This window comes from Littorina saxatilis, linkage group LG3 (assembly GCF_037325665.1).
Source record: "Littorina saxatilis isolate snail1 linkage group LG3, US_GU_Lsax_2.0, whole genome shotgun sequence".
Classification (NCBI taxonomy): Eukaryota; Metazoa; Mollusca; class Gastropoda; order Littorinimorpha; family Littorinidae; genus Littorina; species Littorina saxatilis.
In genome coordinates, this window is record NC_090247.1 from 61,965,025 (window position 1) to 61,979,862 (window position 14,838).

The 14,838-nt window shown below is 41.0% G+C and overlaps 1 protein-coding gene across 1 annotated transcript in view; it reads right to left on the reverse strand.

The window, feature by feature from the left end:
* Positions 1-14,838, reverse strand: part of LOC138962867 (synaptonemal complex protein 1-like) — a 33,640-nt gene that overhangs the window by 6,688 nt on the left and 12,114 nt on the right. Inside the window, exons 14-30 of the mRNA XM_070334832.1 lie at positions 14,645-14,712; positions 14,375-14,436; positions 13,798-13,914; positions 13,377-13,481; positions 12,917-12,999; positions 12,517-12,634; positions 12,038-12,108; positions 11,617-11,698; positions 9,422-9,547; positions 8,868-9,056; positions 6,467-6,664; positions 5,891-5,971; positions 4,960-5,022; positions 4,162-4,239; positions 3,295-3,495; positions 2,741-2,941; positions 713-936 (exon numbers count right to left, since the gene is read on the reverse strand). Coding sequence (XP_070190933.1) covers positions 760-936; positions 2,741-2,941; positions 3,295-3,495; positions 4,162-4,239; positions 4,960-5,022; positions 5,891-5,971; positions 6,467-6,664; positions 8,868-9,056; positions 9,422-9,547; positions 11,617-11,698; positions 12,038-12,108; positions 12,517-12,634; positions 12,917-12,999; positions 13,377-13,481; positions 13,798-13,914; positions 14,375-14,436; positions 14,645-14,712 — 2,020 coding nt within the window. The 3' untranslated portion in view covers positions 713-759. The remainder of the gene's footprint in view (positions 1-712; positions 937-2,740; positions 2,942-3,294; positions 3,496-4,161; positions 4,240-4,959; positions 5,023-5,890; positions 5,972-6,466; positions 6,665-8,867; positions 9,057-9,421; positions 9,548-11,616; positions 11,699-12,037; positions 12,109-12,516; positions 12,635-12,916; positions 13,000-13,376; positions 13,482-13,797; positions 13,915-14,374; positions 14,437-14,644; positions 14,713-14,838) is intronic.

Here is a 14,838-nt window from a genome sequence, read left to right on the forward strand (position 1 = left end):
GCTCAAGCCCAGCCTGTTTGAGCAAGCTCGCATTGAGCTTGCTCAAACAGGCTTTCTCCGCCCTCCCTCGCCGCAAACGCAAAGCGTTTGGGGAGGGAGAGTCGGAGCGCCGAAAGATCCCCTTCTCCGTGCGTAAAACATGACGCTGGGCGCCCGGAGAAGGGTTGCCCCCGGCAGACTCTGGTTCCGTAGAACCAGAGCCCAAAACAGGACGAGACATCCTACCTCGCCCTGTACGTACCCTTAAAGACCGAGAATTAACAAAATTCAAAGAAAATTTAGGTCAATACTCAAGTGAATGCGGCGAAACGAGAAGCAGACGACCGGTCACCACGAAGTAGGACGGGAGGCACGCCGAGTCCGCCACACAAAAACGGAGGCACAAGTTGAAGGAAACACAACGTAGCCTCAAGCCAGAAGTGGAATAACACACAATAATCCAACAGGTGATAGTCCACACAGAAAAGGAGCCTCTTAGTCCAAAATAATCCGGGAGCGTAGCAGAAACACAGCCGGTCTGACACGCGCGAAAAAAGAAAGAGGACGCGCCACCTACATCCTGTAAGGGGGAAGCACTCGGACAGTGCTTGGGATCCACGGTGGCGCATGGTTATGGGAGATAATTGTACCCACTCAGCGTTTTGTCCAATTTTTTCGGCCTATAATAGATAATGTGCAAGAATAGTACTGTCGAGGTAAGTGTTATATTGACAATTGATACACCACAAACGCAAAAGCAAACAAACAGCAAAGACGGAATCAGTCTTCTGAGCCAAATCCATAGACGGCATCATCATCAAACCAGGCGAGTTTCTCTTTGGCCTCTTCCTTCTTCTTCAACACGGTACGCTCTTTGGGCGATGAGCGGAAAAACTTAGACGTCCTCATGGGCGCCTTGCGCATGTTGGGAGTCTTGCTGAACTCTGGCTCTTTCATCTGGAAAGACAAAAGGTTAGTGTATTTTGCCCACCAGCTCTAACTATATGTCTAAAAGATAGGTTACAATATATCTGCCAAACACCTGCCACGGCTGTTCCCAGGGCTTCATTGCTGCCTCCTTAGCTGCAGGCAGGCTGAGCAGAGCTATTTTTAGCACCCATCCTTTCCCCCACAGCAGAAATAACACAGCAGTGGCTGGCTTCCCTCAGTGCCATACACTAATAAGCTGTATGTGTCTGCATGGATACTGGAGTAACAGCAATTTGATGAGTGTACAGGCAGTGTGTTGTAATAAAAACAAGAATACACAGTCATGATAAATGAACAATGATCATGGTATACTGGTGGCTGCTGAACATTTTCAGGCAGAGTTTGTATGCATCACATGCACCCATGAATACCTCTTACGTGTACCTGTCTGGATTTGATCATCTAACAACTCATGTTCATGACTATAATTTACTAGCAAAGGTGCACGCCTTTCATCTTCTCTCTGCTGACTTCCATACAAAGCTGAAGTAAGAAAACTTTTACATCGAGTGAGAGCACTGAAGAAAACCTCTACAGAGTGCATGTTTCTGTAACTTTGGATTTTTCACTGAGACTACCGTACTTTCCGGGTTACAAGGCGCTACAGCGCATAAGGCGCACCCCCCTCTTTAAAAAAAAAATTGTATTCCAGTCACCCATTGGGCGCAGGGGGCCGATAGGGCGCACCAAAATTGAACAAGAAGGGCAAAGCCCATACGACTCACATGCTCGACCTTTAGGGTAACTAAACCTAGCAATGACATCATACACTAAGAACTGCTTTACACATTTTTCCTACCAAAATACATGTGACCTTGACCCAAGGTCAAGGTTATGCAACACAAAGCTGTTAATTCAAGACATAGGAAGTACAATGGTGCTTATTGGCTCTTTCTACCATGAGATATGGTCACTTTTAGTGGTTCACTACCTTATTTTGGTCACATTTCATAAGGGTCAAAGTGACCTTGACCTTGATCATATGTGACCAAATGTGTCTCATGATGAAAGCATAACATGTGCCCCACATAATTTTTAAGTTTGAAACAGTTATCTTCCATAGTTCAGGGTCAAGGTCACTTCAAAATATGTATACAATCCAACTTTGAAGAGCTCCTGTGACCTTGACCTTGAAGCAAGGTAAACCAAACTGGTATCAAAAGATGGGGCTTACTTTGCCCTATATATCATATATAGGTGAGGTATTGAATCTCAAAAACTTCAGAGAAAATGGGAAAAATGTGAAAAATAGCTGTTTTTTAGGCAACATTTATGGCCCCTGCGACCTTGACCTTGAAGCAAGGTCAAGATGCTATGTATGTTTTTTGGGGCCTTGTCATCATACACCATCTTGCCAAATTTGGTACTGATAGACTGAATAGTGTCCAAGAAATATCCAACGTTAAAGTTTTCCGGACGGACGGACGGACGACTCGGGTGAGTACATAGACTCACTTTTGCTTCGCATGTGAGTCAAAAAGTATACCGGTAACAAACGGTCGAAGAATGAAAATAAGCCACACATCAAAGGAAGAATACAGAGTGGAAATGGTACATTTACTGGGGAACACCTCTTTTTAAGACCTAACAATCTGAGAAACTCAGTTCTTGAATAGGAGGGAGTCTTAATTGATATGGAGATTCAATTTGCAGAAGCTATGAATAGAAAGTCAGAAAACAGGGTCTTGAAAGAGAGGGAGTCTTAACTTGGGGGATCTTGAAAGAGGGCTCCACTGCATAATGCCTCTGCACAAAACCAAGCCAGACCTACCTTGGTGGACTCAGGTGAGTTGTTGTTCTTGGAGAGCTGTGAGGTTGGCTTGGCTTTCTTGGCCAGCGCGCTCAGCTTGCTGTGTTTGCTGGGAGTGTAGACCATGGGAGAGGAGACCACGTGGCGACTCTTACTGTGCGGAGACTGGCGCAGTCTCAGGGGTGTGCGAGGTGCGCCGCTGGCCTTTGTTATCACTTGCTCCTAGTTTGGCACAAAGGTGAGATAATACAAGACTGCATGGATATTCATTTTTGCAGGAATGCATATAATTTTTGTTTGTTGGGTTTTATATTGCTAAATGCTACCAGAAAACTGTTATGTAGCAGATTCTTTCCCCATTGTGTAGATGATGCTCGTCAAATAAATAGTGATTTGTTTCTTGTTTTTAAATTTGATGATAAGAAAGTCACAACGCCTAATTAAGGATTATGCTCTTGAGTGAACTTGCGCAGCTGTATCAATCATAAATGCTGTATTCAAATAGAATTTTGCAAGGAAAGCTTTGAAGATCAACTTTGTTTGTCTATTCTCTTCAAAAACACAGACACACTAACCTCTATTTCCAGTTCAATAGAGGACTCGGAGTCAGTGTCGCAGTGTTCAGGCAAGTCAATGGAGGGAGAGATGAAAGCCACTTTGCGTCGCTTACTGACGGATCCAGTATTTCTCAGAATACTGCGCTGTGCATTCTCTGCATACTGACCCCGGATCTGTGCCACTGGCGTGTTGGGTGTGGAGGTGGCGATGTGTCTGTCCTGTTTATTGTCAGAAATATGAATGTTCTTTGGTTATTACTTTCTCGATGCCTTCAGTCATATCTAAGTTTTTAATAACAGTATGTGTATAGGCTTGCGTTTGTGGCATTCATTCTTAACCTCCATGCAACAACTGTTCTGAGCAATTTTCTGATCAAAATCAACACATTTTACAACCAATGAATGGATAAATCAATGTCTGAAGCAGCTGTGGTCTGAAAGTATCATTTAACACCAATGAAATTGCCTGCATTCAGACTTCAGGTATGCCCAAAACCACCCACGTATACGAGCATGTGTGATTACTCGCACAAGTGGAATACAGCACAATATGCCACAGTCTGAAAAGGTTTGCCTGCAAGCAAGGTCTGCTAATTAACACTCCTGTTCCCCAAAATTGTTAGTTCAAGCGTGAATCCCGCATACACACCATTTATGATATCAATGGGTACAGCTGTACCTATACCTGCCAGGTGGGACCCCCTTGATGGGAGGATATTTCCCAGTAAAAGGACAATTTGGTTGTCCCCTTGTCTCTTCACATTACCAAAATATACCCGATAAGAAAATACACCAGCAATGTGTGTATTGGGGTACTTTTGCCTGGTCATAAGAGTGTCCATTCATGGCAGGTACCGTGTGTAAAAAATGAGGACATGGACCTACCACTTCCATGGTCTGCTCAGAATGTATGACCAGGTGCTCCATCATGCTGTTTTCTTTCAGCTCCTCAACTAGCTTCACCTGTAACACAACAGAAGTGAACATATTCTCTTAGGCCGGCTGCCACAATCCTCTACGAATGAGCCCCGTTGGAGAAATAACATCAATACAATGAAGGAAGAATGAATTGATATATTAAGATCATTCATTGTGACGACCAACCTGAAAATGGTCTAATTGGGGAGATTGCTTGTAATGCTTGTAGTACTTATAATAAGTGTACCAATGTTCTGTAGCACTAGCACAAACATTCAGATAAGGCTCTGTGGTAATAAGTAATTTATACATATCTGCTACTTTTGGACATAACTTGTTTACTTACCCCTCGCGGGTTAGGGGGAATTTACCCGATGCTCCCGAGCATGTCGTAAGAGGCGACTAACGGATTCTGTTTCTCCTTTTACCCTTGTTAAGTGTTTCTTGTATAGAATATAGTCAATGTTTGTAAAGATTTTAGTCAAGCAGTATGTAAGAAATGTTAAGTCCTTTGTACTGGAAACTTGCATTCTCCCAGTAAGGTCATATATTGTACTACGTTGCAAGCCCCTGGAGCAATTTTTTGATTAGTGCTTTTGTGAACAAGAAACAATTAACAAGTGGCTCTATCCCATCTCCCCCCCTTTCCCCGTCGCGATATAACCTTGAACGGTTGAAAACGACGTTAAACACCAAATAAAGTAAAGTAAAGTAAAACTTGTTTACAATTATATACTGTTATCTTTCACATGGCATGCAGCTTACCTGTTCACTGAGCTGTGTCTTGAGCATTTCAATCTCAGTCGCTTTATCTTTCTCCAACTTCTCCTGAAACAGATAAGCAACTTGAACCTTAGAGCCTATAGCTGCCACAAGGAACCGTGCAGGGTCATTTGACTACTGTTTTGTTGCTTCTTGTCTAGACTGATGTACAATTATTGTTACAACATTTGTTTATGAAGTTCTGAACTGGCTAAAACAGAATGTATAGCAAAACTAAACAAAAAGTTCCAAATGGAGCACAGCTGTGATCCTTCATTAAGACTATCATCACGCAGAAGCTCAGAGGGATGAGGAATCAGTGAAATAAATAAATCACATCTTTAATTCCGATAATTATACTTTCTCTCCCATATATGTAAACCACCACAGAGCTGCCTAGTAGAGCAGAGGGAGAATTATGTGCTAAATTAATTTACAAATCGACACACTGATATGTCACTTAAATTCAGCATATTATTCCTGGTCTGAACAGAAAGTAGCAAGACTAGACTTTCTGAATGTCAAAGTGGAAGGATGCTCTTGGTCTTGATACGCGCTCATGTGTTATTTATTCATGAACTTTTATATCATGCTAGTGTGTTTTTATACGCACTTAATCTGAGGATATTTTATTGGTTTTAAGTTTAACTAAGATTGAGAGAGAGGGCGAGAGAGAGAGTGTGTATGTGCGCTTGTGTGTGTGGGTGTGTGTGTGCCGTTAGAGACTGCTTAGGATTTTTAGATGTGTTTTAGTGCAACTCTAAATTCTTAGTAAAGGTGATGTATTTTATGTCTGTGATCGCCTGACACTGCATGGCAATTTTCCTTGTTTTTATAAGGACAGTAAACTTTTGAGTCTTGAGTATCCTGTGTAATAGCCTGGAAGGACCTATGGGGATCTACAGAGGTTAGACGACAAGCTGCATTTGCTTACCATCTCTGCCTTTAGAACTCCCATCTCTTGCTTCAGCTGTTGGCTCTCCTGTTGGTTGTCTCTAGAATGTTTTTCGTATTGCTGGAACGGACAACAAAGAGTATCATTAAATTTAATATGCAAAACAGACCACCCTTGGGACCAGCAAATGCGAGCTGTCAGTACAGATTTATTTTTCATCACTAAAAGAATACTGTGGCTAGATCAATGTGGTAGCTATAGTGGACAACAGAAAGTGTTCTATGCAATTGTACCCGTAGTGCGATGTACCTTTAATGAGAGGACACCTTTCAAGAAAGGACAAATTCCGTTGTTATTTGCTCCTTTGGTTCAACCAAAACATACCTGTCACAAAAGGACACCTGGACAGCAGGGACATTTTTGCTGGTTACAAAGGTGTCCCTTCGTCAAGAGTGTCATTGTTTTTGGAGGCATCATATCATCAGTGGGATCATACACTTAAGTCCCTGTTCGTTATATAAACCCCAGTGACTTATAGATATCTCATTCAGTAATTAAATGCTTGTGTGCTCATGCAAGTATATCTCATGTGATCACAAAATGCCGGTGCCGGACCTGATTCACCGTAGTCAGATGATTGTTCTTATTGCGAAACTCCTCGATTTCCTTATCCTTCTGCGCTAGAAGTTTCTGGTGGTCGCCTGTGTACTTTTCCAGAGTTGATGTCATCTCAATAATCTGTCGCTCACACTGCACCAAGGCATCTGTCTTTTCCTTCTCAGCCTGGGCCACCTCTACTTTCAGGTGCTCAAACTTGAAAGAAAAAAGTTTTATTGTGTCAGGTTTCAGTCCAATTTGCTTGCACAAATGCTAGCGATAAAATAAGACTCCACTGGCATGACAGACACATGCCAGCAAATCTGGGATATTTCTCTCAAATTATACAGATAATGTTTAGTCACACATAATTATTGATACCGCTGGTTTGTCCAGTATTAGAGCAGGCTGTTGAAGGGGCAAGTTTTGAAGCAACAGTACCTGCATACACGTGCTGTACATCAGAAAATTACATTTGAAACAGTTATACAAGAAGAGCAAAATGCTCATACGTCATGCATTCATAAACGTTCAAGGAAATGATGATTTCCTACAAATCAACCCCACTATGACCTGAACATTTGACCACGATTAGCAAGACTAGTCACATCTAGAGGTCATCAAACCACAAAAATATGTGGACTTTCAACGATCTAGCTTTAAAAATGGTGCAGAAAATGTCGTTTTCAAACCTTTTTTTTTTTAACCCGAACCTAACCCCACTATGACCTTGACATTTTGCAAAGGTTCTAAGCCCAAGCTTTATTAACATTAAAGAAAACCTCATTTACCTTAAGTTTTTCATCCACAGCCTGCTGGCCAACCAGCCCCTCACTCCTCATTACTATAAGACTCTTCTGATGACCCAGGTGAGTCAAAAATCAAAAAGTCGCGTAAGGCGAAATTACTACATTTAGTCAAGCTGTGGAACTCACAGAATGAAACTGAACGCACTACATTTTTCACAATGACCGTAGTCCGCCGCTCGTGCAAAACGCAGTAGAACTGACGAGCCTGTTTAGCGCGGTAGGGGTTTCGCTGTGCTGCTGTTTCTGTACCTCTGTTCGTTTTAACTTTGTAAGCGTGTTTTTAATCCAAACATATCATATCTATATGTTTTTGGAATCAGGAACCGACAAGGAATAAGATGAAATTGTTTTTAAATCGATTTCGGAAATTTAATTTTGATCATAATTTTTATATTTTTAATTTTTAAAGTCCGGCCTTTGTCGAAGATTGCTTGGCCAACATTTCAATCAATTTGATTAAAAAATGAGGGTGTGACAGTGCCGCCTCAACTTTTACAAAAGGCCGGATATGACGTCATCAAAGACATTTATCGAAAAAATTAAAAACAGATATGGGGATATCATACCCAGGAACTCTCATGTCAAATTTCATAAAGATCGGTCCAGTAGTTTACTCTGAATCGCTCTACACACACACACGCACAGACAGACAGACACACACACACACACACATACACCACGACCCTCGTCTCGATTCCCCCTCTATGTTAAAACATTTAGTCAAAACTTGACTAAATGTAACAAGTTGCGTAAAGCGAAATTACTACATTTAGTCAAGCTGTGGAACTCACAGAATGAAAGTGAACGCACTGCATTTTTTCACAATGACCGTAGTCCGCCGCTCGTTCAAAACGCAGTAAAACTGACGAGACTGTTTAGCACGGTAGTGGTTTCGCTGTGCTGCATAGCACGCTTTTCTGTACCTCTCTTCGTTTGAACTTTCTGAGCGTGTTTTTAATCCAAACATATCATATCTATATGTTTTTGGAATCAGGAACCGACAAGGAATAAGATGAAATTGTTTTTAAATCGATTTCGGAAATTTAATTTTGATCATAATTTTTATATTTTTAATTTTCAGAGCTTGTTTTTAATCCAAATAAAACATATTCATATGTTTTTGGAATCAGAAAATGATGAAGAATAAGATAAACGTAAATTTGGATCGTTTTATAAAAAAAAAAATCTAATTACAATTTTCAGATTTTTAATGACCAAAGTCATTAATTAATTATTCAGCCATCAAGCTGAAATCCAATACCGAAGTCCGGCCTTTGTCGAAGATTGCTTGGCCAAAATTTCAATCAATTTGATTGAGGGCCGCCTCAACTTTTACAAAAAGCCGGATATGACGTCATCAAAGACATTTATCGAAAAAATTAAAAACAGATATGATGAAATCATACCCAGGAACTCTCATGTCAAATTTCATAAAGATCGGTCCAGTAGTTTACTCTGAATCGCTCTACACACACACACGCACACACAGACACACATACACCATGACCCTCGTCTCGATTCCCCCCTCTATGTTAAAACATTTAGTCAAAACTTGACTAAATGTAAAAACTAAGGCAAGTTATCCCCAGGACTTCCAAACGGTGGCAAACCTGTTTTGCTAGCTCTGTAGCCTTGCTGGTTTCTAGTTCCAGGTGTGACTGCAGAGAAGCGATGAGCTTGTCGCTTTGTTCCTTGGCCTCCTCGTTGGCTGCCAACTCCTGTTTGAGGTAATCTGCCTCGCGACTTCTCTCGTCCTGCTTCCTCTCCAGCGTTGTCATTTTTCCTCTCAGTGACTTCAACTAGAAAACAGGAAGCAGATATTGCACCAATATGGCTTTTGCTCAGATGCATGTTCTTCATGATTACAAAAGCAAACGCAGTGATTCTGCTGTTGACTTGAACACACTTTACAGACTGATGAGGACAATCTAGTAAAGTTGTGCTTACCAAAGTTCACGTTTAAAACCTCATTACATAACCAAGCAAAAAAGAGATGTAGAGGCGTCCTTTCTTGGCAGGTAAGTATATCCATGCATCATTCATGAGCCACAGTAGAGTTTCAAATGCCCTTCCCCTACCCCCTCCTGTTTTGATGTATGTCTTAATCATACAAGACGAGACTTGCTCAAAGCATAAACATATGAACAGTAAATGAACGCTATACCTCTTTCTCCAGTTCTTTGATGGTCTTGTTTTTTGCTTTGGTGTCTGCAATGGCGTCTTTCACTTTCTGCTCCAGCTGCTCGTGTTCTTCCATAAGGTTCTGGCGCTCATTCTGTACTGACTCACCCTGTGGACATGGACATGGACAACATCGTCAGGTATGCTATCTGCTGACCACTACCACAACTGACAGACATCGTTAGCACTGTCCATTTGTGTACACTGGTGTTCCCTTTTTCAGATCTCCAAAATTCCGACAAAATTAGCAGGTAAAAGAGAGGGAATCTCAATCTGGAGGTAACAGTTCTAACTTCGTAAAGAGAAAATCGTGAGACGGTACGCGCGCGTGTATGTGTGTGCATGTGTGTGTGTGGAAGGGAGGGGGGGTTGAGGGGGCGCATTCAATTCCTTCCCTTCTCTCACACACAAAACTAACTTTGAACAAGAAGAGCAAACGCTCGATCGAGTCACTTTCGCAGTTCTGAATATTATATGAGGCATCAGATGGACAGGAAGAAATTGCTATTCACAACACAATGAGTCACGTTCACATAAAATTTGAGCCCGGTCACTTTTATAGTTTCCGAGAAAAGCCCAACGTTAAGTTGTGTGTTGCCGAACAGAAAAGGCTAGTTATCTCCCTTGTTTTTCTGATAACGTTCGTAAAAGGCTACAGATGTAAATACTTTGATGTAAAGAATAATCCTACAAAGTTTCAATCACATCCGATGAACTTTGTCAAAGATATAAAATGTCTAATTTTTCCTTTGACGCTGACCTGTGACCTTGAAAAAGGTCAAAGGTCAACGAAACCATCGTTAAAGTGTAGAGGTCATTGGAGGTCACGACTAAGGCCTAAAAAAAAAATAGGTGTGGTTACGGTAACCCGACCTAACCTATTTTTAGGGGCCGATCCTATAACTTTTTATTACATTTGTCAACAACAACAAAAAAAAAACGAGTGCAGAAAACGCAATGAAAGCGAAAGCGCCCGAGTCGCACACTTATTTCCCTGTCAAGTAGGTTTAATTTGTACACATTAGAAAAAAAAGTTAAAAAAAAAAAAGTGATTGCCTACCTTCCTACCCTATTTTTTTTGGCTATGTTACCGTAACCACACCTATTTTTTTGTGTGGCCTAAACAAAATATGAGCCCGATCGCTTTGATAGTTTCCGATAAAAGTCCAACGTTAAGGTGGTGTCTACGGACGGCCGGCCGGACGGCCGGCCGGACAGACTAACACTGACCGATTACATAGAGTCACTTTTTCTCAAGTGACTCAAAAAGCTTTACATTGCACTTCATTTTCTAAAAGTGTCAATTCACACAACAACAAACAAGAAGGGCAAAGCCCATACGACTCACATGCTTGACCTTGACCTTTACATGACCTTGACCTTCAGGGTCAAGGTCAAATAACTAAACCTAGCAATGACATCATACACTAAGAACTGCTTTACACATTTTTCCTACCAAAATACATGTGACCTTGACCCAAGGTCAAGGTCATCCAAGGTCATGCAACACAAAGCTGTTAATTCAAGACATAGGAAGTACAATGGTGCTTATTGGCTCTTTCTACCATGAGATATGGTCACTTTTAGTGGTTCACTACCTTATTTTGGTCACATTTCATAAGGGTCAAAGTGACCTTGACCTTGATCATATGTGACCAAATGGGTCTCATGATGAAAGCATAACGTGTGCCCCACATAATTTTTAAGTTTGAAACAGTTATCTTCCATAGTTCAGGGTCAAGGTCACTTCAAAACATGTATACAATCCAACTTTAAAGGACCCTTGCGACCTTGACCTTGAAGCAAGGTCAACCAAACTGGTGTCCAAAGATAGGGTTTACATTGCCCTGTATAGCATACATAGCCAAGGTTGCCATTCTTGATAACTTCAGAAAATAATGCGAAAATGTGAAAAATGGTCGTTTGACAACAATTACGGCCCCTGTGACCTTGAACTTGAAGTGAGGTCAAGTTGCCGCACATGTTTTTTGAGATCTTGTAACCATACACCATCAGGCCACATCAGGTGTTGATAGACTTAATAGTGTCCAAGAAATATCCAACGTTAAAGTTTTCCGGACGGACGCCGGGACGGACGGACGGACGACTCGGGTGAGTACATAGACTCACTTTTGCTTCGCATGTGAGTCAAAAATACACAAGTGTTCTGTTACTTACGTTTTGTTCTCGTTCTTGTTGCAATATCTGTTTTTCCTTTTGAATATTCGCAAGTTGATTTTCTAAGGAAGTTTTCTCGTCTCTGCAATGTAGAAATTACGTAGTTTTTGGTCTGGTTTGCAAATATTGAGTTGCCATAGGCAGTCTATGCATAAGAAAGGAATGAAAACAGTTCAAGTACTGATTTAACAACTAAATACACCATTACAAACAAAATCCCTTGGCTTTATTGTTGACAGTTTCATTCATTTTTCACAGAAATGACATAATGAATAACAATTCAAACTATGACTATCGTAGCAGAGTTTGAGCGCATTTGAATGAGAGTAAAAGGTCTATTTTGCCATACACTGAAAACATTCGAGGGAAAACAGAGCACTTCTGACAACAACATTGAACAAACACAACAAACATAGCTCACCCAAAAGCACTAAGCTGAGTTTCAAGTTCAGAGATGTAGCATTTTGCATTCGCTTGTTCCTCCACAAGAGCCTTGAAAGAGATACAACCTCAAAGTGATAGTTGAACCAAAACAACACAGCAAAAGCAACTGTGAATATCAAGATAAATCAGCAGCAACAAATCTACCCGTGTAACATAATACTTCAACATCCTTAGCTGACACATTACATATCACAACTCCGAGACAGATAGACTGCTCACGTTCAAAATCGAGAGAAAAAATACCCACGGAAGGTTAGATATTGGAATAGTTTAATCACAAAAACAAACAACTCGTGGATGTCTTGTTTTGTCTATCAAAACCGTTCTAAAAACCAGCCTTTCTTGTTTGTTTTTTTTATTCTTTATGCAACACAAAGTAAATTGCCTGAATTCATTACGACTTCAACCCAATTTTTTAGATTTGTTTACATAATGTCATACAAATTGTCTACTCGCCTGGATGTCGGCTGTTGTTTTCTGGAGCTGTGCAGCGACAGTAGAGGCTTCTTCGCCTTTGTTGGACACTTGCTGCTGCCAGTTCTGTAGTTCTGCTTGCAGCTGTTCTAGCTCAGCTCTGAAAATCATCATGAACCAACCTCTTAATCATCACTTTCTCTTACCATCTTACACTTTCCAACTAATCTAACTTTTTAAGCGATCGTGTCATGTGTTTTACAAAACAGAGTAAACAGCTACGTTTCTTGAAGATGTTAACAGGGATTTTTGACACAATTAATCCTCAATCTCACTGTCACAAGCACCTTACAAAGCCTGATGCGGCCACCTAAAAAGATGCTGTGTCCACGAAAGGAGAACAATACATAGTTGGAGACAGTCTGAGACTATATATACGCACTGTTTGTGGTTGAGCTGTTCTTGCAGCTGCTGGTTGTGCTTGCTGCCCTCACTTTGGGCCTGTTGGGTGTGCTCCAGTTCATTCTGCACGGTGTACACAACACACGTCTGTTCTTGCTACGCTTTCACCACTTTCTCTCAAATGTTTGCGTGTTTGTATGTGAATGCTTTTATGTAGGTGGGTGTGTGTGTGCATAGTGTGTGTGTGCATAGTGTACGTGTGTGTGTGTGTGTGTGCGTGCGTGCGTGTGTGCGAGTTTGTGTCAGTTTGTGTGTAGAATACGTGTGTGTGTGTTTGCAACCAAGCAACTTTGAGAGTTACTGGCGGACTTTGGAGAAAACCTTGTGTTTAATAAACATTGTCCGCCCGTCAACAACAAAAATAGCCACACAGTGCAAAACACTCAATCGTACTACAGTCTCATTTTCGTTGTTGCTAATTATTGATGTCCTTTGCTGACCTTGTGTGTCTGAATGGACTCTTTGAGGTGATTGAGCTCCTGCTGTAGGTGTTTCTTCTCCTTCTCCAGGGCTGCGTAACGAGGGTTTATCTCATCCACCTGTACCTGTAGACAATACAAGATATTTATTGCATCTTAAAGAGCCTAAACCCCTTTTTATTTAAGTCGGAGTTGTAGAAGATTTCGAAGTGGCGACAAGTAAAGCAGGTGTGCTTTGTTCGAAAGGTCTAAACAAAATTATCCAACTCTCCAAAACGCCGCCTTCGTGAATATTGACAATGCGCTGAGACGAACGTAAAAAAGAAGAAGTAGTAAGTGCACTGCAGAGGCTTCACACTTGCAGATACCAATTCATACAGAGCATGATGATCATTATTCCTCTGTGTCTGTTGTCAATTTTAGCTAGCCATACGGACGGTACCTGAAGCCTGGAAGCAGCATGCTGTTCCTGTTCCAGATGTTCCCTCAAACTCTCCACCTCTGTCTCCAGCGAAATGATCTCAGCCTTGTTCTTGTACTTGTCACTGTGAAGGTCTGTCTGTAATACAACGGAACCTCCATTTTTACGATCACAAACATTGAGAAAATCGGACGAGAGAGTCTTAAAATAAAATGGAGCTAAATTAACAGACGTTATGAACAGAAAATGTTGAAAAACAAAATCTTGAAAGGAGAAGGGGATTGGGGCAGGCCGGGATTGCTGTATGAAAGTGATGGTGAAATATTTGCTGCTAAACCTGCTTTACGAACTGCTCATTTTCAATACGTACATGTACTATCTAACAGACTCTAGCAGCTGAAGTTGGTGTTGCTTTGCTTGTAAACACGATAGCTTGATCGTATGAAGCATTGCTTACTAGCAATTTGCTCTGCTTTGCCTCCTTGTTCTCTGATCGTTAAAGCAAAGGAGTTTGTATGCAACTTGCAAAATCTAGCAAAGTCGTTGTCAATCATTTGTTACAAGTGATATGCATCTTCCATTCCAGTGTGCTACTCACCAGTTCCGTCTTCAATCTTTCCAAGCACAGCTCCATCTCTGTTTTCTCAAGCACCAACACATCTGCAACAAAGCTTCTTAAATTACCATTTTTCATCTTCTAATCCGTTTTCCAAAATAATATTTTCCATCTACCAGTCAATTTTCTAAATTAGTATTTTTTTTTATCTTCTAATCAACTTTCTGATTAATTTGAATAAATTTCATAAAACAGAACAGATCCATGTTTATGAGCATATTACCGTGAAACAGATAATAAGATGCTCATTACCTCTTGAACTCTTGAGGCTCTCATTAAACGTCATGCTCTCCGTCAGTTGTGCTCTCGCTTCCCTCAACCTGTGACCAACAATACATGTTCAATACGCAGATTCAACACAACAGGCAGTATCAGATCACTTTCAACTGCCTCCAAAATCTTTGCATCAGTCTAAAACATTATTTAAAACTAATATGAGATGCATT